Source organism: Panthera pardus, unplaced genomic scaffold (genome assembly GCF_024362965.1).
Source record: "Panthera pardus isolate Hobbes unplaced genomic scaffold, ASM2436296v1 HiC_scaffold_13, whole genome shotgun sequence".
NCBI lineage: Eukaryota > Metazoa > Chordata > Mammalia > Carnivora > Felidae > Panthera > Panthera pardus.
This window is the reverse complement of record NW_026526688.1, coordinates 63255979-63282740: the sequence shown is the minus strand read 5'-3', so window position 1 is coordinate 63282740 and position 26762 is coordinate 63255979. Positions and strand designations below refer to the sequence as shown.

The 26762-nt window shown below is 40.5% G+C and overlaps 2 protein-coding genes across 4 annotated transcripts in view; one reads left to right on the top strand and one right to left on the bottom strand.

The window, feature by feature from the left end:
• Nucleotides 1–1818: 1818 nt before the first annotated feature.
• On the top strand, nucleotides 1819–3321 carry LOC109262449 (tripartite motif-containing protein 75-like). Its single transcript, XM_019441069.2, has one exon. It carries the CDS (start codon nucleotides 1819–1821, stop codon nucleotides 3226–3228), a length of 1410 nt encoding a protein of 469 aa, XP_019296614.2. The 3' UTR covers nucleotides 3229–3321.
• A 17265-nt stretch (nucleotides 3322–20586) lies between these two features.
• Nucleotides 20587–26762, bottom strand: part of TMEM192 (transmembrane protein 192) — a 31945-nt gene continuing 25769 nt past the window's right edge. Inside the window, exons 5-7 of one of the 3 annotated variants that reach the window (XM_019441067.2) lie at nucleotides 25149–25251; nucleotides 24407–24590; nucleotides 20587–22594 (exon numbers count right to left, since the gene is read on the bottom strand). In XM_019441067.2, the coding sequence (XP_019296612.2) occupies nucleotides 24452–24590; nucleotides 25149–25251 (242 nt within the window). In that variant the 3' untranslated portion in view covers nucleotides 20587–22594; nucleotides 24407–24451. Of the gene's footprint in view, nucleotides 22595–24029; nucleotides 24591–25148; nucleotides 25252–26762 lie in introns of those variants that run through there. The other 2 variants (XM_019441068.2, XM_019441066.2) reach the window with 2 other exon arrangements.

Sequence of the window (26762 nt, the reverse complement as noted above, 5' to 3'; positions counted from 1 at the left end):
GCTCTTCTGCATAAGGATTATTTCAAGCTGATTATTTTTGAAAGAGGGCAAATGCTGGATAATGTTTGAAAATAGAAGTTGCCCTTTTGTGAGGGTAATTTACATTCATAAAAGAAATATCCATTTGTAAGGGTTTCTTTGCACTCTGTATCGCAAGAGGGGGATGACTAAATCTCTAGAAACCCTTATCTTTGAAGAAGGCAGGGACTCAAATCTGCATAACAACCTTACTCTTGTTTACTCTGCTTTGCCAAATAATCTCCCCAAACTGCTCTCCTCCCTTGCATCTATTTTTTGTCTTTAGCTGGAGATGGTATTTAAAATGGTGGCTTGGGCCATTTTGGGGGAGTTACTCCACTTTTCGTGGGTATCTCCATTGTATATGGAGGTATACATATTATAAAACTATATTTTTTCTTGTTAATATATCTTTTTATAACCGGGGAGGCTCAGTCAAGAGCCTAGGAGGATAGAGGGAAAATTATATTTCCTCCCCTGTACCTTAGAGGAGCAAGGATGAGAAAAGCAAACCAAATATGGTAAACGTGAATTCTGAGCCATCAGAAAAACTGTGTTTTAAGCTTCAGAATTGAGGAGGTTTCCTTAAGTTCTGTACTCTCATAAGACAAAAGTTTATAGTGATATTATAATCATTCTTTACTCAATTCTAAGAGTTTGGGATTGTAGGGGAGGAAAAATTTTCCCTTCTGTCCTTTTAGGTTCTATAGCTAGTTTAAGAATTAAGTTGAGATAGAAGAATAAGAAAAAACTTTAATAACCTATTTATGCAAAGGAATCTCACAAAGATATGAGACTCAAACGACGACCCAGACAGACCAGATGATTGGGACTTCCATGCCATCCAGAGCTCAGGAAAGAGCCAGAAGTCTGGAACCTTTGCGGTTGAGGGAGGCAATTCCCAGAAAGGTGAGTAGAAAAAAGTCTGGTAAACAAAGGTTCTTATGTTCTGCAGGTAAGTCTCTTAGGTGAAAAAGTTCTTTCCGGTAATAGCTCTTTTTGCACTAGTCCCCCTTTATAATGTAAATTTCCTTTATAATTGCAAATCCCGCCCTCTCCACAAAGGGGGAAATTACTTTTTTAAGGCAGTTAAGATGGAGGTAAAGGGCTTTTCCTGCTGGGTCTCGAATGCCTTCCTCAAAATAATTCACATTACTAATGGCCTATTTTCGGGTTGCATGTGCTGAACCCCTTCAAGATGTAAAATGAATTCCTCCAAGTTACATGGATAGGTGTCTTAATTTGGCTGTGCTACACCTATCTGTTCCAGAGCCCATGCCCTTTCCACAGCCCACGTTGGGGTGAATGGGAGGTAGATGAGATGTAGGGATTGTGGTACCAAGTAGGTAGGAATAGATAGAGCATCATAATAAAGGCATGGAAATAAAAGATTGGGGTTAGAAGAGGGTAATCTGACTAGAATTTGGTAATGGGTAGGACCACCTGAAACAAACCCAGAGTTGTTTTTGTTTGTTTGTTTTTTTAAGGAAGTTATACTTCATCTGCAAGTAATTCATGATTCGAGGAAACAATTGTTCTCCTGGCTAAGAAAGCTGCTTCGCTCGGCTTTCTTTTCTCTGTTTCCAAAGGCTGGAGAGGACTTGTCTAGTTGAGTTGTGACTGGTTGCAGGCTGTGGGAAGGGCTCTCCTTGGCAGCTGGAATTAAAGGCCTGAAGATTCACAGGACTTTAGCAGCGGCCAGCAAAGTGAGGACTGAGATTTTACAGTGTATCCACTTCTCACTGGAGCCCAAGCTCCTGAAGAAAACCCACCTCAGTCCAGTCTCTCATTCACAGCCCAATGGCAGTGTCATCAGCCCTGGCAGGACTCCAGGCCGAAGCCAACTGCCCCATCTGTCTGGACTACCTGAGAGACCCCGTCACCACCGAATGTGGGCACAACTTCTGTCGCTGCTGCATCCAGCAATCCTGGGCTGATCTCAGCGACAGGTTCCCTTGCCCCGTCTGCCGTCACTCATGTCGAGAGACGCACTTGAGGAGCAACACCCAGCTGGGAAGGGTGATTGACATTGCCAAGCTCCTCCACATCAGCAGGAGCAAGAGGAAGAGGCGGAACGAGAGGCATCTGTGTGAGAGGCACAACCGGGTCCTGACCCTCTTCTGTGAGGAGGACCTACAGGTGTTGTGTCCGGCGTGCGTGCGACCCCCTGACCACCAGGGCCACTGGGTGAGGCCCGTGGAGGAGGCCGCCTCTCACCATAGGCAAAGGCTCGGCAGTTACATCGAGCCCCTGAAGAAGCAGGTGGCTGATATTCAGAAATTAATAAGCATTCAAAGCAAAAAACCCTTAGAGCTGAAAGAGAAGGTGGAAAACCAAAAGCTGGAACTACTCTCTGAATTTGAGTGCCTGAAGCAATTTCTAGATCGTGATCAAGCTGCAGTTCTTTCTCGGTTAGCTGATGAAGAGAAGGACATTCAGCAGAAACTGAGTGCAAACATAACTGCATTTTCAAACTACATTTCCACCCTCAAAGGTCTGCTGAGTAAAGTAGTAGAGAACAGTGTGCTGTCTGAGGTAGAATTGCTATCACAGATTAAACATTTCTACAAGAAGTCTGAGGATGAGATTAGCCCATCAATCTTTTCGATCCAATTAAGAAGAGAAGGTTGCAGTTTTCCTCCCCAGTACTCTGCTTTGCAGAAAATTATTAAAAAATTTGGAGTGGACGTGATCCTAGACCCTGAGACGGCACACCCTAACTTGATTGTCTCCGAGGATAAAAAAGATGTGAGATTTGCAAAGAGAAAACAAAACGTTCCTTACTTTCCAAAAAGATTTACAACCAACACAGTCGTCCTGGGTTTTCCATATTTTTATTCCGGCAGGCATTTCTGGGAGGTTGAAGTGGGAGACAAGTCTGAATGGGCTGTTGGGATTTGCAGAGACTCGCTTCCCACAAAGGCCAGGAGATCTCTGTCAGCCTGGCAGGGATGCTGGAGGCTTCAGCTGCAGGGGGATCGATATAATGCAGTGGGAGCTGTTCCAACACTGCTACTGTTAGACGTGAAACCCAGAGGCATTGGCATTTTCTTGGACTATGAGCTGGGTGAGATCTCATTTTATAACATAACTGAGAAATCTCACATCTATACTTTCACTGACACTTTTACTAGACCGCTTAGGCCTTATTTCTATGTAGGACCCGATTCAAAGCCTCTCAGAATCTGTACAGGAACAGATTGTGAATGAAAACTCCCTGGACCATCGTAATAGTTGTTTTGTTTTAAAGAATGGAAGGTGGGGGCGCTCGGGTAGCTCAGTTGGTTAAGCGTCTGACTTCAGCTCAGGACATGATCTCATGGTTCGTGGGTTTGAGCCCTGTGTTGGGCTCTGTGCTGACAGCTCGGAGCCTGGAGCCGGTTTTAGACTGTGTCTCCCTCTCGCTCTCTGCCCCTCTCCCGCTTGTGCTCTGTCTCTCGAAAATAAATACACATTAAAAAAGAATTGGAAGGTGGGTAGGCTCTTGTATTAATTAACATGCCAGTAAAGTGAAACCCTCCTCCACACACCCCCGCTCCCTGTCATCTCCCAGTTTTTTCTTTGTCCAAGAAGAAAGCTTTGTTTGCACAATTCTCTAGAAAACAGTGCTAGTAATGCCTCTCTCCAGGAATGTTGAAGGGGTTTTCTGGGTGTGAGGGTGGATTAAGTTGGTCAGAAAGTGCAGATGGAGTGTGCAAGCAAGGGATTGACCAAAACAGAACTGGTCAGCTTCGCCTCAGCTCTATCAAAGTTGTGTCATTAAAACATTGTGCTATTCTTGTCATGTACAAGTTGTGTACTAGGCAGAGCAAAACTGTAACCTTAGTTTTCCTAAAGGGCACAATTGAAAGGGATGGGGCAGACATCAGAGGGAGTGGCAGACTGTTTTTTCCTTTACCCCAAGGGGGCCAGCTACTGGCAGCACTCACCACATCTGCCTTTTTAGAAACCCTCTACATAGTTTTCATTTCATCCTAAATTCTTTGTTATTATGCATTGTATTTTATAGCATGGTGACTCACAGCATTGTAGAAAATTGGAAAGTCTTATTAGTAACAGACATTGCAGTTTAGAAACCACGTCAGAGAATATAAGATGAATCACCAAGTAGTAAAAACTATTCGGGCGTGATGGCAGATCTATTTTTATTCAGCATTTTCTTACTAGGATAGCTAACATTTAGCAAGTCCTATGTCCCAGGAGTTACAGTATTTTCAAAGCAAATACTAAGTGGAAGGCACTAGGCTGTTAAAGAAAACAAGTGTACATGTTTAACCCTGGACACTGCACTGACTTCAGAAGGATCTAGGTTCTGTTCGTTTTCTATGATGTACTTTAACTAATTTGCAAAATGTACTTATTTTGCATGAAGGTGAAACCATATAGCTATGTGCATATGCTCCAAAGTTAACTTTCATATCTTTCCCTATTTTGAATAGAATTTTATATCTTAGCCTCTTATTTCCATCTTCATATTGATGTCATTTCCCTTTGTTTTTCTCTTCCACCAAAAATCTTTATGTTTTTGAAGAAAATAGATACAGTCAATGTGTGGGTCATTTTTTTGGAGTCTGATTTGTTGAACAACTGAAAAATATACTAACTCAGTGATGGAAGTGTGAATATAGTAGGGTGTTAGGTGACATCAGGGACCTATTTATTTTGTTAGATGTGATACAATTATGATTCAGGAAATGTCCTTATTCTTAGAAATTACTAGTGAAATATATAAGGGTGGAATTTTGTTTTTATGATTTCTACTAAAGAACTCCAGCCAAAAAAAGGTGGGGGGGGGCAGGGAGGACACAGACCAATAAATGAAGCTAAGTGTGACAAAATGCTGATAATTCTGGAATCTCAGTGATAGTATATGGACATTCGGTTTATATACTCTTATCAAGATAGAAAGCTTCTGCACAGAAACAACAAAACTAAAAGGCAACTGACTGAATGGAAGAAGATAATGGCAAATGATACTGGATATGTTAGTATCCAAAATCTATGAAGAACTTATCAAACTCAACACCCAAAAAACAAATAATTCAGTGAAGAAGTTATTCAAAGGATACAGAAATGCTGATTCGAAGGGACACATGCACCCCAATGTTTATATCAGTGTTACCAACAATAGACTATGGAAAGATCCCAGATGTCCATCAATATAGACCATGGAATACTACACGGTGATCAAAAAGAATGAAATATGGCCATTTGCAACAACATGGATGGAACTAAAGTGTATTGTGCTAAGCAAAATAAGTCAAGCAGAGAAAGATAAATATGATTTCACTCCTATGTGGAATTTAAGAAACAACAGATGAACAGGGGAAAGGAAAGAAGATAAAAATGAAGAGGGAGGCAAACCATAAGAGACTTTACAAAATTTTTTTAATGTTTATTTTTGACAGAGAGAGAGAGAGAGAGATTATGAGTGGGGCAGGGGCAGAGAGAGGGAGACATAGAATCTGAAGCAGGCTGCAGGCTCTGAGCTATCAGCACAGAGCTGGACATAAGAGACTCTTAAATACAGAGAACAAACAGGGTTGCCGGAGGGTGGTTGCTAGGGCGATGGGCTAAATGGGTGATGGGTATTAAGGAGGGCACTTGTTGGGATGAGCACTGGGTGTTGAATCCCTGGGTGTATATAAGTGATGAATCACTGGGTTCTACTCCTAAAACCAATACTATACTGTACATTAGTTCACTTGAATTTAAATAAAATTTTAAAAATAAATAAAAATTAGCAAGGGTATTTCCTTTTGTCTTTGTGCACCAAAGTAAGGTTTCTGCATGGACTCACTCTGCCATCTCTACCTGAAGTTTGAATGGGTGCATTTACAGTTGAATGAACACATTTATCTCTCCTATCTTATCTAAAATAGGTTTATATTGATTTTGGCTAGTTCCACATTTCTTGAGTTTTGAGAAGCTAGCTGTTCTTGAACTACAAATATTAACTATCCATTTCCTTAGAATTGAGTGCAGATTGGATGTCCTTTGAGCAGTTACTAGGTGGGCTCTCTATTGGCTTTACATATTTTTTTTTTTTTTTTACTGTACTAGTATAACAAAAGATGCTTTGCCTCTTCTATTGTCTGTTGCCTAGTTACATTATATGAATTATGACAAACTTCAGGATTACATTTCACTTTCCTTTAGTTTTCAATTGGACTTTTTTTGACAACTGTTTTTGATAAATTCCCTGTTAATACAACATGGTTGCTCTAATAAAAAAAAGAAAAATAGCCATATAGAGATTATTGGTGTGACCCTTTCCCCTATTCCCTTAACAATACAGGCACACACACATACCCACACACCCTTCCTATTAACAGCATTAACATTTTGTGTATACCTGTACTGATTTCTTGGCATGCATAAATCAGTATATATTAAGGACTTTTTATGTGCACTAATTTTTTTAAATATATTTTCTAAAGTTTATTTTGAGAGTGAGAGAGCGCAAGCAGGGGAGGGGCAGAGAGAGGGATAGAGAATCCCAAGCAGATTTTGCACTATTAGCACAGAGCTCAATGCGGGGCTGGATCTCACCAACTGAGATCATGACCTGAGTCCATATCTGGAGGTGGATGCTGAAGTGACTGAGCCACCAAGGCACCCTGCCCCCTCCCCCCCCCCCCCCCCTTTTTGCTTCTGGTGCAAAAAGGTGGTTTTATTCAAGCACAGGGACAGGACACAGGACCTGTGGGCAGAAAGAACTGCTGTGAACTAACTTTTTAAATCAATTATTCCATATTTATGTACTTTATTTTTTTAAAGTTTATTTATTTATTTAAAGAGTGTCTACAGTCAACATGGGGCTCAAACTCACAACCCCGAGATCAAGAGTCAAATACATGCTCTTCCAACTGAACCAGCCAGGCCACCCCTATGTGAACTAATTTGTAATAAAGCCAATATATTAGGGACAGCAAGAATGGAAGAAAGGAGCTTTGCAGGTAACTTAAGGATTTAAGAACAATGGGAGGCCATGGAGAGGTTTGAAGCAGGAAACAATATGATCAGATTTCTATCTCATTGGCTATGTCACTCTTACATTCAGATTTTTGGGTATCTAAATTTAGGAGTCCTCAGTAAATGCTTAGAAACTGAAGCACTGAAAGTAGATAAAACTTAGAGAAAGAATGCTGGGTGAAAGTCACAAAATTCATAGGACTAGCTGAGAAGGGGACTATCTACGAAGATTATTTTCCCTCCCCTACAAGGGTAGAGGGGTCCTGAGATTAAAAAGTGAGAACAACTACCTCAAAGTTTAGAAGGAAAGAGAATGGAATACAGACCACAAGAGGAATATTTGGTCTTTGACCTAGAGAGGTTAACTCCTTGACTTAAAAAAAAGGTAAAGAGGATGGATAGGATGAGATTTTGGATCTACTAAATTCATTATAGAAGTGTAGGGATTTCCCATCTGACAGGCTCTACTTTTTAATCTATATATTTACATTTTTATCTACATATACATGAAATTTGTTTTCTTGGTATAAATTACTACAAAAAATATTAAAAATTTTGTGGGTTCTGGTTTCAAGTCATGTTTAGAAAGTCATGCCTATATCAAGTTTGTAAAAATGGTCTCCAATGTTCTTTTATATCTTTATATTAAGGTTAATTTTATATGTCAACTTGACTGGACAGGGGGTACCCAGTTTAAACATTTCCAGGTGTGTCTTTGAGGGTGTTTCCAGATGAGATTAGCATTTGAATCAGTGGATACAAGTAGACTGCCCTTCCCTTTGTGGGTGGGCATCACCCAGTCTGTTGAGGGCTTCAATAGAATAAAGGAGGAGGAAGGAGGACTTCACTCCTATTTTTCTGTGCTTGAGCTGCCACATCTCATCTACCTAGGATTCAGGCTAAATCACACCACTGGCTTTCTTAGGTTTCTGTTTATAAATGGCAAATCACTAGACTTCTTGGCCACCATGATCAGAAGCTAGTTCCTCATAATATATATGGCTTCTATATATCTATATCTATTTTCTCTCTATATATAATACCTTCTATATGTATATATATCTTCTGTTCCTCTGAAGATCCCTAATATTCCTTATGCTTTTATTAAAACTTTCTCCTTTATTACCTTTTATTTATTTTAATTTTTAATTTTATTTTTTTAAATTTACATCCAAATTAGTTAGCATATAGTGCAACAATGATTTCAGGAGTAGATTCCTTAATGCCCCTTACCAATTTAGCCCATCCCTCCCCCACACCCCCTCCAGTAACCCTGTTTGTTTTCCATATTTATGAGTCTCTTCTGTTTTGTCCCCCTCCCTGTTTTTATATTATTTTTGTGTCCCTTCCCTTATGTTCATCTGTTTTGTCTCTTAAAGTCCTCATATGAGTGAAATCATATATTTGTCTTTCTGTGACTAATTTCACTTAGCATAATACCCTCTAGTTCCATCCATGTAGTTGCAAATGGCCAGATTTCATTCTTTTTGATTGCTGAGTAATACTCCAGTGTGTGTGTGTGTGTGTGTGTGTGTGTGTGTGTGTGTGTGTACCACATCTTTATCCATTCATCCATCGATGGACATTTGGGCTCTTTCCATACTTTGGCTATTGTCGATAGTGCTGCTATAAACATTGGGGTGCATGTGCCCCTTTGAAACAGCATACCTGTATCCCTTGGATAAATGCCTAGTAGTGCAATTTCTGGGTTGTAGGATAGTTCTATTTTTAGTTTTTTGAGGAACCTCCATACTGTTTTCCAGAGTGGCTTCACCAGCTTGCATTCCCACCAATAATGCAAAAGAGATCTTTCTCCACATCCTCGCCAGCATCTGTTGTTGCCTGAGGTGTTAATGTGAGCCATTCTGACAGGTGTGAGGTGATATCTCATTGTGGCTTTCATTTGTATTTCCCTGATGATGAGTGATGTTGAGCATTTTTTCATGTGTCAGTTGGCCATCTGGATTTCTTTGGAGAAGTGTCTATTCGTGTCTTTTGCCCATTTCTTCACTGGATTATTTGTGTTTTGGGTGTTGAGTTTGATAGGTTCTTCATAGATTTTGGATACTAACCCTTTATCTGATATGTCGTTTGCAAATATCTTCTCCCATTCTGTCAGTTGCCTTTTAGTTTTGCTGATTGTTTCCTTCACTGTGCAGAAGCTTTTTATTTTGATGAGGTCCCAGTAGTTCATTATTTATTAATAATGTCTATACCCAATATGGGACTTGAAATTACAATCCTGAGATCAGGAGTCACATGCTTTACCCACTGACCTGGCCAGGCACCCCTATACTTTATGCTTTTAAAAATAGAACAATATAATGAATATGTGATTCTTAAGAAAATTCAAGTTTTATAGGAATATATAATTTAGAAAATTAAAGACTAAGTCCACAAAAGCAACCACTGTTATCATCTAACAGTTTGGTGTGCATCGACCACCAGTTTTATTTTATAAAAGTTCTACATGCATATACTTTAACGTCAAAAAGTTCTACACAATTATAAGAAACTACATTCTCTAACCTCCCCAACTCCTCTCTTCTCAGAGATAACTACTTTCAGCTCTTCAGAATATCTTTCAGTGTTTACCTCCATATTTCTTAAAAAAAATTTTTTTAACGTTTATTTATTTTTGAGACAGGGCGAGACAGCATGAACGGGAGAGGGTCAGAGAGAGGGAGACACAGAATCTGAAACAGGCTCCAGACTCTGAGCTGTCAGCACAGAGCCCGACGTGGGGCTCGAACTCACGGACCGCGAGATCATGACCTGAGCTGAAGTCGGCCGCTTAACCAACTGAGCCACCCGGGCGCCCCTCCATATTTCTTAACTCCTCTTTTGCTACTTGTTTTTTCAGGTTTAGGCATTGTTCTACCAACCTTCCACCGCTCCAGCCCAACCACACATGTGCAATATTTTTTTCCTCCAAATCTCCCATTTAACTTTATTGTCATTTTTGTTAACATTCAGTATTTAAGTTATGACAGTGAATGCTCTAGTCACTTTTTTCTCTGATCACTTTTCCTTTTTCACTCGTTAGTCTTCCTCCCTTTGAGTTTAGTGTTCTACATACTATTTATCACTAACTTGTTTATGCACATTCACACTGCTGATTCTCCAGGTCTCTCGAACATTGAGGATGACATGAATTTTTTTGCCCTGAACAAAGGCAAGACCATCTGGTCTTGCCATTTACTGAAATGGGGGAAGATAGGTGAGCAGGTTTGGGGTAGGGAAGATCAGGAGTTCAGCTTCAAAAATATTAATTTTAAAATGTTTATTAGACATCCAAGTGACAATCATGCAACTGTCTAGGAGTTCTGGAGTTCGGGAGAAAGCTAGACCAGCAATTTAAATTTGGGGAATTATTCAGGCAATGACATTGGGTGAAATCAGAAAGGGAATGTGTGCAGACTGATGAGAAGAGGGCCTGGGACTGAACGATTGAGCTCTCCAACCTTGAATGTCCAGGGAAAGAAATTGGACGCCAACCAGAACGCCTGCTGTAGCGTATCTCTCCCCCTGATTTCAACTAAAATCCTCAACAAAATAGAAAAGCAATTATCTGAGGACTCCAAAAGGTAAATAATGACAGACAGACTGGGGAGGGAAGGCACAACTTGAAAAGAAACCTGTAGAGTTTCCTTTTTATATCTCCCAGCTTTGTGCTGAGTGAGATAATGAATCAAAGACAGCAAAAACTCAGAGAACAATCCATCTTAGGAGAGGACCAGAAAAAAGGCCCCTGGGGATACGATTTCTTTTTCTTTTTTTTTTTTTTCTCCCAGAGACCAGACCTGACCCCAATTGGGGATCTGTACTCCCAGGCAATGGGAACCAGGAAAAGGGGTCCCAGTTGCAAGGGATGGAGGAGGATCTGTCTGTTTTTTTCTCTCTTGCTCCTTTGTCCGCAGTCCAGGCCCGTTTGTTCAGAATCGCACAATTGCACAGGAAGCTAAATTTGCAAGAAAACTCCATCTGTTTGGCCACAGGTCATTGGGAAAGAGAGTCAGGACGTGGGGAGGGAAGGAGGAGAGAACTGGAGAAGGGAATTCTGTCTCAGAATATTTCCAGGCCCACCCAACAGCTGAGCCTGAGGGAACAACCCAGCGAAGTAAAGCAAATGCTTTGAGAAATGCAACGACGATGTAAACCCCTTCCAAGTCCCAGACAATTCCTAAGTGGCTCACACGAGAGGCAGATACAAATATAGAAAGGACTCTTGAAAATCAACACTAAGCAGGGCACCTGGGTGGCTCAGTTGGTTGAGTTTCCAACTTCTCAGGTCATGATCGTGCAGTTTGTGAAAGTTTGGGTCGAGCCCTGAGACAACTGAGATCTGTGCTGACAGTGAGCAGCCTGCTTAGGATGCTCTCTCTCTGTCCCACCCCCCCGTGCATGCTCTCTCTCTCAAAATAAAGAAATAAAAATCAACACTAAGAAAGCAAGCACCCCAGTAAAAAATGGATAAATGATCAGAACAGACTTTTTACCGAAGAACACGAACATGATAAATAAGCACATGAAAAGATGCTCAACATCCTAGCCATCGGTGAAATGAAAATAACACAGTAAGATACTACTGCCCACTTACTAGAATAGCTGAAATTTTTAAAAAGTGACAATGTCAAGCACTGGTATGCAGAGAAACTGGAACGTCTATGTTGCTGGCAGAAATGCAAAATGGTAGTTTTTTGGGAAAATCGTTTGGCAATTTCTTATAAAGGTAAAGGTTTATAAAACCATATTACTCAGCAATCCTACTCAGGTGTTTACCCAGATGAAATGAAAACATCACTTAAATGAAATTCACACAAACGCTTTAAAGCAAATGTTTATAACAGATTTATTCATAGGAGCTCAAAACCGGGGGCAACCCAAATGTCTGCACTGAGAAATAGACAAACTATGGTATGTTCATGGGATACTTAATTCAGCACTAAAAAGGAGTGAACTATTGATATTTGTAACATGGATGGATCTCAAGTGTATTACGCTGAGGGAAAGAAGACAGACCTAACAGGTTACATACCATATGATTGCATTTATATGACCTGGAAAAAACAAAACTATAGAGCTAGAAAACAGGTCAATCCTTGCCAGTGGTTAATAGTCAGGGGAGGGTTTGATTATAAAGGGAATGTAGAAGTAGATTTTTGGGGGGAAAGGGCTGTTAGAACTATTTCTCTTGTAATAGTTTCCGGTTGTTGCTGTAACAGATTAATCACACGTGTGTGGCTTACCACAAATTTATGATCTTCCAGTTCAGAGGCCAATAGTCCTAAAGCCAAAGTGTTGGGAGGGCTGCATTCCTTCTGTAGGCTCTCGGAAAGAAATGGAGTATTTCCTTTTTGCCTTTTCCAACTTCTTGAGGCCACAGGCCAGCTGCTGTCCCTCCTCCATCTTCAGGGCCAGCAGTGTAGCAGCTCTGAGTTCTACTTCCCTTACAACATCTTCAGTGACTCTTCCTCTCCAGCTTTCTTTCTTCCCTTATAAGGACCCTTGTGATTAAGTTACACTGGGCCAACCCAAGCACTTTAAGATAATCTCTCCATCTTTCATGATACTTAATTCATGAAATTTAATTATACCTGCAAAGTCCCTTTTGCCATTACATTAACCTCTAGTTTCTTGGAATCAAGACGTGAACATCTTTGGAGGGGGGGCCATTATCTTGTCTGCCACAGCCCACTCTCTGGCACCCAAAGATTTACATCTGTCCCACATGCAAAACAGCTCCATGTAGGGGCGCCTGACTGGCTCAGTCAGTAGAGGAAGTGACTCTTGACTGGGGTCCTGAGTTCAAGCCTCACTTTGGGCATAGAGCTTACTTAAATTTTTTTTAAAAAGGGGCGCCTGGGTGGCTCAGTGGGTTGGGAGTCCGACTTCGGCTCAGGTCATGATCTCGCGATCCGTGAGTTCGAGCCCCGCGTCGGGCTCTGTGCTGACAGCTCAGAGCCTGGAGCCCATTTCGGATTCTGTGTCTCCCTCTCTCTCTGCCCCTCCCCTGTTCATGCTCTCTCTCTGTCTCAAAAATAAATAAACGTTTAAAAAAAAAAATTAAAAAAAAATTTTTTTAAAAACACAAAAAAGCCAAAAAAGCAAAAATCCCTCACATCCACCTCATCTCAACCTGCACAGAGTTTCAAACTATTACTATGGTGGTATTGGTCAGACAATGTTATCTATACATTTTTCAAAAGTCATAGAACTTCATAGCAACAGTGAATTTTCCTGTATGCAAATGTTAAAACTGGGTGTAGAAAACAGGGAAAGAGCAAAGGAGACAGCAGAAATTGCCAGTAGGGTGACAAGAAACCCAAAGATTGTGGTGACCTGGAAGCTGAGTAAAGCAAGTATATCAAGGAGGGTATGATGAACTCAGATGCTCTTGAGATCCAGGACGGTGAGAGGTGAGTACTGACTGAGCATCACGGAAGTCTCTAGTGACCTTGCCTACAGTAGCTTCTGTGGAGCAGTAGAGGCAAAAGCCTGACAAAAATGTGGGTTCAAGAGAGAATCGGAGAAGTAAACACAATTAACAAAGATCAGTGCCAGTCCGTGAGCTATTAACAAATAGTTACTGGTCCTCTAGGAGAAAGGAGTATACACTAGAATTTAAACCAACACACTGATTCTGTTATTCAGAAATCTTGCTATGAAAAAAAATCATCTAATCTTAATCCTTCATGACAGTTGATTTACATACTGGCTCAAGAGCCTTCTCTTCTCATGGATTGGTTACTGTTGCCAGCACCAGACCAGAGACCAACCACACCTTGAGCAGAACTGGCAACACTCTAGAAGGGTTTGCTGCTTTACATTTTAAGTTGTCAGGGCACCCAGCTGGTGAAGCATCTGACTTTCGCTCAGGTCATGATCTCACGGTTTGCGAGTTTGAGCCCCACATCTGGCTCTCTGCTGTCACGCAGAGACCACTTGGATCCTCTATGTTCTCCTTCTGCTCCTACCCCGCTCATGTGTGTGTGTGCTCGTGTGCTCTCTCTCTCAAAAATAAACATTAAAAACATTTTTTTACATTAAAAATAAATAAAGCCTTTTGTTTCCTATTCTTCTGTCATTGTGAGTTTATGCTTTAACAAATTCTTCATTTTTTATTAAAAATTGTTTTTGTTTTAATGTTTATTTTTGAGAGAAAGAGAGAGAGAGAGAGAGTCAGAGCAAGAGCGGGGGAGGGGCAGAGAGAGGGAGACACAGAATCTGAAGCAGGCTCCAGGCTCTGAGCTGTCAGCACAGAGCTGGATGCGGGGCTTGAACCCACAAACCACAAGATCATGACCTGAAGTCAGATGCTTAACCGATTAAGCCACCCAGGTGCCCCACAAATTCTTTAAAAAAAAAATGTTTATTTATTTTGAGAGAGAGAGAATGAGCAGACGAGAGGCAGAAAGAGAATCCCAAGCTCAGAGTCTGATAGGCTTGATCTCATGAAGTGTGAGAACATGACCTGAGCCGAGATCAAGAGTCGGATGCTTAACTGACTGAGCCATCCAGATGCCCAGCTTAACACATTCTTTACTAACATTTTAGCAGAGGAATCAGTAGTAACTTTGTATATTCAATCCACGCCATCTTAACTTTCAAGTACCAGGTTTTCTTTGTATGTATGCTATGCACTATTACTTACAAAGCAGTTATATTAAATATACTGAGTTGTAACTTACATTTTTTATTTACTATATGTTGAACATTATTCATTAGAAAATAAGTCACTATACAAATTTTAAATAATACAGAAGCAGAATAAAAAGCCAAAAATCTTTACTTTTATTCTTCTCCTTCTTCAACTCTTCTACCTTTCATTCTCCCACTCCCATTCACTCTTTACAGTATGAGCTACTAAGTTTGTTTTATATCCTTCTGGACCTACTTCTGTCTTGATTCACACACACGCACACATGCACACACAAATTCTTAACCTAAGGGGAATATCAAAACATTATACAAATATATTGGACGATATGCTTTTTTTTCACTTACCAGTGTATTAGAGGCATGATTTCATGTTGGGGTGTGTGTGTGTGTGTGTGTGTGTGTGTGTGTGTGTGTGTGTATTTGCTCATATAATTTTCATACATGAATACTTTTGTAGGAAAGATTGTTGGGAGTCAAAATTACTGGGTCAAATTACCACTAAGAATGCTTTTCCACTTATTTGCCCATTATTGACATATCCATTGTGCACACTCCTGCCAAACTTGGATATAACCAATCTCTTCACTCTTGCTACCGTGACTTGCAAATGTGCCTTGTTTAACTTCTGTTTCCCTGATAGGTAACAAGGTGGATTTTCGCCACCGTGTTTCATCTATGAGCTGCGTGTATTTATCCTTTATTTTTCTTTGCTGTGCTTTTGTAAATCTTAAATTTAACATTTGAATAGGGCACTTGGGTGTCTCAGTTGATTAAGTGTCTGACTCTTGATGTTGGCTCAGGTCACGATCTCACGGTTTTTTAAAAAAAATTTTTTTTTTTTAACGTTTATTTATTTTTGAGACAGAGAGAGACAGAGCATGAACGGGGAGGGTCAGAGAGAGGGAGACACAGAATCTGAAACAGGCTCCAGGCTCTGAGCTGTCAGCACAGAGCCCGACGCGGGGCTCGAACTCATGGACCGCAAGATCATGACCTGAGCCGAAGTCGGCCGCTTAACCGACTGAGCCACCCAGGTGCCCCACGATCTCACGGTTTTTGAGATTGAGCCCCAAGTTGGTCCCCCATGCTAAGCATGCATGGAGTCTGCTTGGGATTCTCCGTCTCCCTCTCTGCCCCTCCCCCACTCATGCTCATCTCTTTCCCTCTCTCTCTCAAAATAAATAAATTTAAAAAATAAAAATAAAAAATATCAAATTTTAAAATTAAAAACATAGGTAGGGATATACAATGAAGTCTGGCTCCCACCTGTCTTCTAGCCACCCAGTTCTCCCCACAGGTTGGTAGAGGTGAACTGTGAGTCCCAACTCTCTAAATCATGTGGTTGGTCTTACAGGCAACTAGTCCCTATCCTCAGGGGGGTTTCCAAAAGTCACTTCAATAACATGTAAACCCAGGTGTGGTTGAAAGGGGCTTGTTATGAATAACAAGACACTCCTTTCACTTTTATGGTCCTAGAGCTATTTGGGAATCTGCTGAAGACCAACTATTTTGACAAAAGGTACTCCCAGTGCTCTTAGGAGATTCCAAGGTTTAGGAGCTCTATGCCAAATGTACTTTTCTTATAAATCACAAATCACACTCTGTGACATGAATTGTAAATGTTTTTTTACCCATTTTTGTATTTGTCTTCTAACTTTTGGCTCGTTCCTCTCATAACACTTTTTGCCAAGGGGAAATTTGAATTTTTATGTAGTTAAATATATCAGGGTTTTCACTGATGGCTTTTATACCAATCTTAGAAAAAGTTCCCCTACTCAAATGATTTTAAAAACCTCTCCCATTGTTTATAGTACTTTCGTAGTTTTACTTTAAACCATGAAATCTTTGAATCAGCAGTAATTTATTAGATATGAATTCCAAGGCAGGGATATAATCTGTTAACCTAAATAAGGAGGTAAACTGCAACAAGCTCAAATTACCAGAAATTGAGTTTATTTGGGAACAGCACAAGAATTGCATTTCAGGGAATGCATGCTCTAGCAATCTACAGGCAAGTTTGCTGAGGATTTGGGATGGTTTGTATTTATGGGCAAGGAGTACAGAGCAGGCAGGGGTGGAGGGGGTGGGGGCGTCTAGTCCAGCCAGAGTTCAAACAAGAAGCTCATTGGCTTGAGGATGGGGAGAGCTTCTTGGTGGATGTTCACTGGACAGGAGATAAGTCTCAGTCTTCTGTACATCAGGCATTTATGGGAAATCAGTCTCTGTTCTTAAATTCCATGCTTCTGAAGGTGCATGTGTGAGGTTCTCCATTTCATATCCTCCAGTTCCATGTCAGATGGAAATCCTTTCACAAACCTGTGTTTTTCTTTGATGGTTGACCTAGTTGTCTCAATACCATTTACTGAATGAGCTAACCTTTTGGTGATTTGAATTGTCACCTTTTATATCCTAAATTCCCATATACACTTCGGTCTGTTTGTCCCTTTCCTTTTTTGTTACATTGATCTGATTGTGGGCAGTATCTCACTATTTTAATCATTACTGTTATAGTATGGCTGATATTATATTATGATATGATATTATATTATGGCTGAGCACTAGTCCTCATAGATAGATTAACCAAGGGAGAATGGCCGTGTTTACGATGTCAAGCCTCTATCTGAGGACATGCCATGCCTTTTCATGTCTTATTTTTCAGTAGTGTTTTTAACTTTTCTTCAAAAAGATCTAGGTATTTAGTCTTTTTTGTTGTTATTATAAATGGGGTCTTTTTTGAATTGTATCTTCTAGCTGGTAGTTGCTTCTATAAAGCAATAGATTTTTACATATTAACTTTGCACCCAGTCACCTTACTGAATTTGAATTCTCTCATTTGTTTTTTTTTTTTTTAATAGTTTTCCCAGTAGGTTCTTTGGAGTTTTCTGCATCTTCAATCATGTTATCTGCAAACAGTGTTAATTTTATCACTTCCTTTTCAAATTATATAGCTCCATATTGTTTTTCTTATATACATGTTTTGTTAAAACCTCTAGAATAATAAGTGTAGACATTCTCATTTCTGATGTTACTAGAAACATGTCTGATATTTTCTACTGATTTTCTTTTCTGTAGCATTCTTTTCAAATGAAAATCTTATGCAGGATAATGGGTTTTTTTTTTTTTTTACCATTTAAATTTGAATTGATATGATTACATTCTAATCAGGAGAGAGAAACCAAGCAAATGAGTAAATTATATCATACTGTAGGAGATAAGTACAGTGGGGGATGAATCAAACAGGGTATAAAGGAAGAAAAATTTTCCCTTCTTCTCTTCTAGATTCTTTGGCTGGTCTGGTAACAGAATGGGCATAAGACAGATTAACAAGAAAAAAAAGAAATTTAATTTCATACACACAGGAGCCCCATAAAAAAGATGAGACTCATAGCAGGAAGCCTTTAAACCTTTTAGACAAAGAAACAATACATTTGTGAAAAACTGACAAGACAAAGGGGTTTGGGCTTAGGGATAGTAAACTGGGGTGAAGAATTATCAAGACTTGTTTATACAGTCTCTTTAGCCTTAAACCCCATCTCTGGTCATAAGGATGCCTTCTACCCTCCTCGTAAAAGGCAGACAGCTTTCACATGGGACATTTATAATCTTTCAGGGGGGAAAGGGGAGGGTCAGAGTTTCTGAGAGGGTCACTGTTTCTCAAGTATCTTTAATTCAAAATAATCAATAAGCCAAAGTGGCATGTTTTGGGGTAACAGTGTAAACCCCTACGAGGGTAAGGAAGATAGAAAATGGTGAGTATGGGGAAAGCTGTGGTTTTAAATAGTGGTCCAGAGCAGGCTTCACTGAGAAAGTAACATTTAACCAAGACTGGGAGGAAGAAGGATATATGTAAATGGCTAATTCTAAGTAGAGGGAACAGCAACTGCAAAGGTCTGAGGTGGAAATGGGTCTCACAACTCAACAATCACAACGTAACTGAAACAGAGTAAGTAAAAGAAGAGTAGGAAGAGAGGAGGGAAGGGTGGGAGGTGGGGCAGATTCTCTACAGTCCTAGAGGTCAATGCCATGCTTTGGTTTTTACTGATAGGCAACCATTAGAGTAACGTGATGGATGTTTTAGAAGAATCTCTTTGCTACTATATTAAACACTGATGTTTTGGGAGCAGGGCGTGTGTGGCAGTTGGAAGCCAAAAGACCACTTAAGAGACTATTAAAATAATCCATGTGAGGATGATGGATTCTAGATCTATTTTAAAGGAAAAGCCAGCAGGATTTGTATATAAGACTGTATATAGGTGTGAGGGGTGGAAGAGCTGTCACTATGGAGACAGATGGCTGTGGAGGACAGCCTGGCTTTTGATGTGTTATGTTGGCGATGTCTTAGATGTTACCGTAGAGGGCTAGATGAGGGAGCTAGGTATAGGAGTCTGGAGTTCAAAAAGACCGGAGGTACACATTTGGGAGTTGCCAGCTTGCGGATTGTATTAAAGACACAAGTTTACCACGAAAGTGAGTCCTGACGGAGAAGAGAGAGGCCCAGGGGCTGAGCTCTGGAGTACACTAACAATGAGAAGAAAAGGAACCTGCAAAGGAGAGAGAACAAGAAGCCAGTGAGGTCGGAAGACAACCAGGAGTTTGCAGTGTCTTGAAAGCCAAATGAAGATGAATCATGGAGGGAGTGCTCGGCTGAGTCTCCTGCCGCTCACAGGCTAAGGAAGAGGAGACCTATGCATTCATCCCCAGCTCAAGCAATACAGAAGGGCCTTCTTGGTAACCTTGACAAGAACAGTTTCAGTGGAGTAGTAGGGCGAAAAGTAAGACTAGATTAGAGAAAACGTGAAGAGAAGAATTAGAGACAGGCTTCCTTCGTTTGCAAATAAAACAATTAAAAATAAATAAATTAATTAATTTTAAAAAAGGAGCAGGGAGGCGCTTGGGTGGCTCAGTTGGTTAAGCAGCCGGCTTCAGCTTAGGTCACGATCTCATGGTCTGTGAGTTCAAGCCCCGCGTCAGGCTCCATGCTGACAGCTCAGAGCCTGCAGCCTGCTTCAGATTCTGTGTCTCCCTCTCTCTCTGCCTCTCCCCAGCTCGCACTCTGCCTCTCTCTGTCTCAAAAATGAATAAACATTAAAAAAAACAAAGGAACAATTTTCCTTAAGAAACCTAGGTAATGTTTTGAGATTTTTGTGATTTGTGATTGACATATTTTCAAAGTCTGTTTCCTTAAGAATTTAAGACTTCTAAAAGCATCTCTGATCAAGTTGTGAGATCATTAAAGTAAGTCTTTTCTGTAAAGAGGATGGAGGAAGAAGAACATAAAGTTCACTTCATTTGCCATTTGATTTTCTGAAAGGCTATAGTACACAGAAGTTAAATTTTCTCTGTAAGTCATAGTAACATAAGAGTACTCCACAAGGTCTAATTTACAGAATAATCGAATTTATCAAACCCAATGGTTGGTTTATTTGTCTAGTGTGTTTAAGTCCATCTTTCCTCTACTCCCACCCCCCACACCATCATTAGCATGCAGATTCCATGAGAACAGGAACCCTCTCTGTCTTACTGACCCCTGAATTCCCAGCACCTAGAATACACTCGGGCACATGGTCAGTTCTGAATTAAATGCTAAGTGTTAAATGAAATGAAATGCATGTTATGGAGACATTTTGGGCTGTAACAACTGGGGGTACGTAGTGGCATCCTAGAGACGGAAATACTAATAAACATCCTACAGTTCATAGCATAGCCTCTCAAAACAAAGGCAATCCAACTTGAAATGTCAGTTTCAAGTGACAAGGTTGGGCGTGCCTGGGTGGCTCAGTCAGTTAAGCGTCCCACTTTGGCTCAGGTCATAATCTCGAAGTTTGTGAGTTCGAGCCCTGCATTGGGCTCCATGCTGACAGCTCAGAGCCTGGAGCCAGCTTCGGATTCTGTGTCCCCCCGCCCCCCCTGCCCCCGATCCTCTCTGCCCCTCCGCTACTCCTGCCCCGTCTCACTCTGTCTCTCAAAAATAAATAAATGTTAAAAAAAAAAAAATAGTGGCAAGGTTGGAGAATGCTGCCTTAAAGGAAAAAGGAGAATGAGCTTGATTCATGTAAGACTTGGGTCTGAATCCCTGGAAGAAGGAAAAGGACCTTCAGAAGCTGGGTATATTAAAATTCACTCAAGACACTGCTGGCTCTCACACAAGGAAACATCTGATATGGCTTTTAGGGATGCATTTGTGTGAACTTTTTCACCAGGGCTGCAGCAGATAAAATCTAGGCTGCGGTGTTTGAAGAGATCATAGCAGAAGAACACAGAACAATGAAATATTTCCAACAGATAGAAACTGAGGACTACCCTTATATATAAAGTGAGATTATGTTTGTTAAGAAAAAGAGTATTCCAGGAGAATAATAAGCAAAAGACCTGATGATATATACAGGTCACGAAAGATTGATAAAAGGTCAAAGAATATGGGGGAAAACACTCAACTTCATTAGCATTCGAGGAAATGCAATATGAAACAATGACATATATATATATATATATATATATATATATATATATATATATATTTTAATCCATTGGAAGGGCTAGAATTAAATATAGACGGAAAACACCCACAGGTGGTGAAAGTATGGGACAACAAGCAGTATAAACTGGTACAATTCCTTAGCAGTGGGATTTCAGATCTTTTTTTCCTTATAGTTTTCGATAGTGCTCTTTTAAAAAATGAGCTTTTAACATATAAGTCATGATGTTATTGTCCTCTGAAATAAAATCCCCAAATTACAGACATCTATGTTACACATATATATACATATGTACTTTCAATAGAATGCTACTATACTTGTCCTAGTTCAGGGCCAAATCTTTCTGGCATCTACTTTTTCTCCACCTTGTACTATAATCTGATGCTCCTGAAAATAAAACTGACTCTGTCACTTCCTTGCTTGAGACTCTTCATCGGATCCCATTCCAGGGCGGGCCGCTCAGCACAGAGAACAAGAAGGTACTCTCCCAGATCTGATGCTGTCCGCCTCTCCTCCCATGTCGTGCTTCACACTCAAGTGCACAGCGCTTGTGATCTCTGCAGCTGTTTGCCTTGCTCCTTTACTCATTCATTTGCCTGGAATTCCTACAGCCCCTTCCCTGCCAGGGTGCCCTGGCCTGAAGTTCCGATAGTTCCTCGGACTTATAGCCATTATTTCACTTAGCACAGAGCCTAGAAATCCTAGTCCTCTTCCTCCTTACAAACCAGGGTCTCCTTAAGTTTTGTGTCTGCTGTGCCACCACACCACCTGCCTGGTGAATAGAATGCTTAACATTTAAAGTGCTTTGTTCATTATCCTGTTTTCCTAGTTCCGATACTTCATCTCATTTTTGCTCATTGTTTGGTACGTTCGTGATTGAGTTTAGAGAAGTCTTTGCGGTTATATAGACATCACATCAGAATCTGAGCATCCTAACTTTTTAACTGTATCTTTCTCTGTAAACCAAAGTTCATCCTATATACCTTAGAAACTGACTATAGATCCAAATGAATTTAAATAAGAATCGTCTACCACTGGTGTTTTCCTTTTGAAAAGGAAAATAGCTGAAGGCTGTTGGACATGATTGCCAACTGACCCATTAGCTGGACTTGGACAATCGGAGGCTGCTCACCCCTCCCCTGTCCTTGGAATAGACGTTCTGCCCACTGTCTCACAGTGGGAGCTGTTCCGAGGACACAGCTTTGGGAGAATAACGTGCTGTTGAGACCTCCGGATGGTATATGAGGCCAATTAAGGCCTCTTTATAAACTTAAGATTCTGGTGGGTGGATGCAGAGATCTGTTTACCTGACAGCCCGCCTCTCAAGACAAGCCTTGTACACAAGTTCCCTTGTTCATTAAACTTCCTACCTGCCAATCTGGAGTGCTCTGCCTCTCTCTGGTTGCTCTCTGTCCTCTATGTGGGGCCAGTTTCAGATTATACCCAGGAAGCTCCCAAGGAGGCTGCAAACCAACAGAGGCAGTTTATGGCTTCTGCCAGAACACAGAGACAGATTTCCAGAGAAGGCAATGACTTTGAGATAGACTTATTAAAAAGGAAGGAAAGAAAAAGAAGAAGGAGGAGGAGGAGGAGGAAGGGGGGAGGGGGAGGAGGGAGAGAGAAGTCGGGAAACTTGGATACAATCTAAATCTTAAAAATATAATTTCGGCTTTAGTTTGTAGATGTTGTGATTTGGGGATTCAAGGGTATTGCCTACAGGGGATATACCATCACCTTTACCTTGGTAAAAAAAAAAAAATTTAGAATGGTCCAGTAACCGCTATATCTAAGGGAAGCTTGGTGTTTGGCCTCCATAAGTACCTGGATGGGTTTTCAAATGAAATATTTAATATTTAAGGGTTTTCAAATGAAATATTATTCAGCTAGTGACTAACATACATAATCACAATATCCCCTCTCCTCATATTAAGCTTTCTAGGGCAGTATATAAAGGTGCTAATAGCAAATGGATAAATTAAAAGGGCAAACTAGGAAAACTGGGGAAATAATGCCCTTTACTCATAAAGTGCTTCATTTTCCCTGGAGAATGAGATAATGTTTAATATCTATATAAGTTTATATGACATTTTATTCCTATAATTTAAAAGCATAATCCAAGGGGCACCTTGCTGGCTCAGTCGGAGCCTTTTGATCTCGGGGTCGTGAGTTCAAGCCCCACACTGGGTACAGAGATTAATTAAATAAATAAAACCTAAAAAAAAAAAGTATAATCCAAGACTAAAAAAGGTCCTTTTTCCCTTTTTAGACCAAATTAAAGTCACAGAACATATCTTTCTTGATCTAGTCAAGGCACAGTCAATACTGAAATCTATGGCAACTTCTTGAAGAAGGGTAAAAATAAAGATGGGGGGGCGCCTGAATGGCTCAGTTGGTTGAGAGTCTGACTCCTCTAATTTTGGCTCACGTCATAATCTCAGTTCGTGAGTTCGAGCCCCATGTTGGGCTCTGTGCTGACAGTGTGGAGCCTACTTAGGATTCTCTCTCTCTCTCTCTCTCTCTCTCTCTCTCTCTCTCTGCCTGTCCTGTGCATGTCCCCCACCTCTCTCAATAAATAAATAAAATAAAAAAAATAAAGGGAAAGTTCTCAAGTTTTCTCTTAAGTATTTCAGTTGTTGCTAATGAAAAGTACTGCCGATGTAACAAGCAACACTGGTCAGTCTAACACTGGTCCATGTAAACTCAGTATCTTATTTCTGGAGAATGGAAAACTGTAGGAGTTTGCATAGGAAATCACCTAGTGAGATCTTGGTCCTACAGTGAGGAAATGCTTCATAAAAGCTGCAGCACAGGTCATGCTGTAATCCCAAACCACATGAGCATGTCAAGTACATGACAAAGCTCTGAAGGGGGAAAAAACATAAACCACCAGAAACAATGACTTCTCTCATCAGTTTGAGAATGGAAAGAACTTATTTGATCAAAACCCTGTTTAAAATAGATTATCGAGTCAGACTTCCTCTATATAAATAACCAAATTATTACAGGGTTCTAATGTCATGTGGTACAAGCATTGAGCGAGGAGGTGTTTAAATTATACTTTTGATCCTATGATAAACCAGGCAATTAAACAACTATAAAATGTGCAAAAACAGACCTCCTTGAGTTACCGATGAAGTACCTTTCAAGTGACCCGCAAGTCCCACATATTGAACAGCCACACAGGTGAAAATGAAATTCAGGTTTCCAACAAAAATTGTCAAATGTTATCTGGCAAAAGCTGCAATTCCCCAGGACAGCTTGTCAGTCAGTCTTACGTTACTCTGGAGTCCTCTGCACCTGCTGTCTTGGCCTTGAGTCTCTCACATTCTACTAGGTGGAGAGTCTAGCTCGGAGGAAGTGAGAGTCAACAACCGTTTACTCAACAGGGCATTGTGTCGCTTCAGGTACGCTATTATGTCTCCTTGCTTTTCAACGATGTCTTCTAGGCTTGAAATAGTCCTGCAAACAATCAGGATATTAACGGGTTGCACAAATTCACCAATACTCATTGGTCTCTTTGCAAATGGGTCGCTAATAGTTTTCAGTACAGCATATTGTATTTGTGACTCTTTCTTAAGATATTTTAAGCCAAGGCAATATCCCAAAATAAGATTCTTTCATTAGACTTGGTTTCATTACAGTTGAATGGAATTAAGCAAATGGAACTTAATTCTAAAGGCACATATGCATGGGGGTGCCTGTGTGGCTCAGTTGGTTAAGCATCCAGCTCTTGGTTTCAGCTCAGGTCATGATCTCACGCTTCATGAGTTCCAATCTGCTATTGGGCTCCATGCTGACAGTGCAGAGCCTGCTTGGGATTTTCTCTCCCTCCCTCTCTCTCTGCCCCTCCCTCCTCGTCTCAAAATAAATAAATAAACTTCTACCAAAAACAAACAAACAAAAAAGGCACATATGCATAATAATAAACTCCAAGCATTAGAATGTTTTCTAAATTTCCAGGGGAGAAAAATTTTTATAATTCTCTCTCTAGTCTTTTACACCCCATCCAAAGCCTACCTGAATCCAGTCTCCGAGGTTATATTGCTGGGGTAAGCATAGATTTTTTCTTCTTCAAGTACATCAGGCTGTGGCTTGGCTTTATTAAAGTTTCGAATTTTCACTAAAATAATAAAGTCATTGTCAGGTTAGATAATTATGAAAAAAAAATGTATTTCCACTTATTCAAATTACATTAATTGGCTATGCTTTTCAAGTAAGTTAATATGGGTAAAAATGCTTCATAAAATGAATAAACAGGTTTGTTTATTGATGTACTCAAACCTTTGAAAGTCTATGTGCCAGGCCTGTCCTAAACACTGGGTATACAGACAGTATTGTTACTATTGATAATAATAATAACAGCTATGATTTCTCTGTGAATTTAAAACACAGGCAAACTATTTTACACGGAATGCCTCATTCAGTTCTCAGAACCATCCCCTGAAGTAGATGTTCTTATTATGCCTACTTTCCACAATAAAGTGAAGTCCAGGGAAGTTAAATTAAGTAGCCAGGTCTCCCAGCCAAGTACTAACCGGGCCTGACTCTACTTAGCTTCCAAGATCAGACAAGAACAGGCACGTCAGGGTATGGCTGTAGACAAGTAGCCAGGTTTCTAATCCAGGAACCAAAACTTTGAAGCCTTCACTGTTGATACTACCCTATAAAAAGAGCTACTAGTCCAGAGAAAAATACAGATGATAAGTCTACATTCCAAGGCAGTATGAAAGAACCAAGGGGCGCCTGGGTAGTTCAGTAGGTTAAATGTCTGAGTTTTGATTTCAGCTCATGTCATAATCTCATGGTTTGTGAGTTCAAGCCCTGAGTCGGGCTCTGTGCTGACAGCTCAGAGCATGCTTGGGATTTTCTCTTTCTGCCCCTACCCTGCTCATACATGCTTTCTTTCTCTCGTACAAAATAAATATATGAACAAACGAATGAAAGAGAAAGAAAGAAAAGAAAAAAAAAGAAAAGAACAAAAATCAAAGCTTACACAAGGAGCTGTGACAGCCCTGGAAAGCTGCCCCTTAACTCAGCAGCAGTGGGATGGGAGGGAGGATCATGGAGAGGGAGGAGGGTAGGGCTTGCATCCAGCCTCGAAGAAAACACAAGAACTAATCACACAGACTAGAGGAGTAGAGAAGAAGGGTGTTTTAGGTGCAGGAAGAGCCTGAACAAATACTTAAGACCTTGACAAGGTGTATGTGTGTATGAGGGGGTGGAAACGTAGGTAGGGAAGATATGAGTGACTGGTGTTGCCGTGCCAAGGCATTAGATTTGCCCTGAGAGTAAATGCAAGTTATTGAAAGCATCTCGTCATCATCCCTGAAGAGCAGGGATGAGTAGGGCCAGCTCATGGAGAGCCTTTTATGCCACAACAAGATTGCAGATTTTCTTCCTCAGGCCGTTAGAAAACACTAAACAGGGGTGCGCCCAGGTGGCTCGGTCCTTTAAACATCTGACGCTGGATTTCGACTCCAGTCATGATCTCACGACTTGTGAGTTCAAGCCCTGAACCAGGCTCTGCACTGTCAGCTCTCTCTCCCTCTCTCTGCTTCTCCCCTGCTGGTGCTTATACATTCTCTCTCTGAAAAAAAAAAAAAAAAGGAACTTAAAAAAAAAAAGGAAACT

Coding starts and splice junctions, on each gene's coding strand:
- LOC109262449 (XM_019441069.2), top strand. CDS start 1,819: ATGGCAGTGTCATCAGCCCTGGCAGGACTCCAGGCCGAAGCCAACTGC.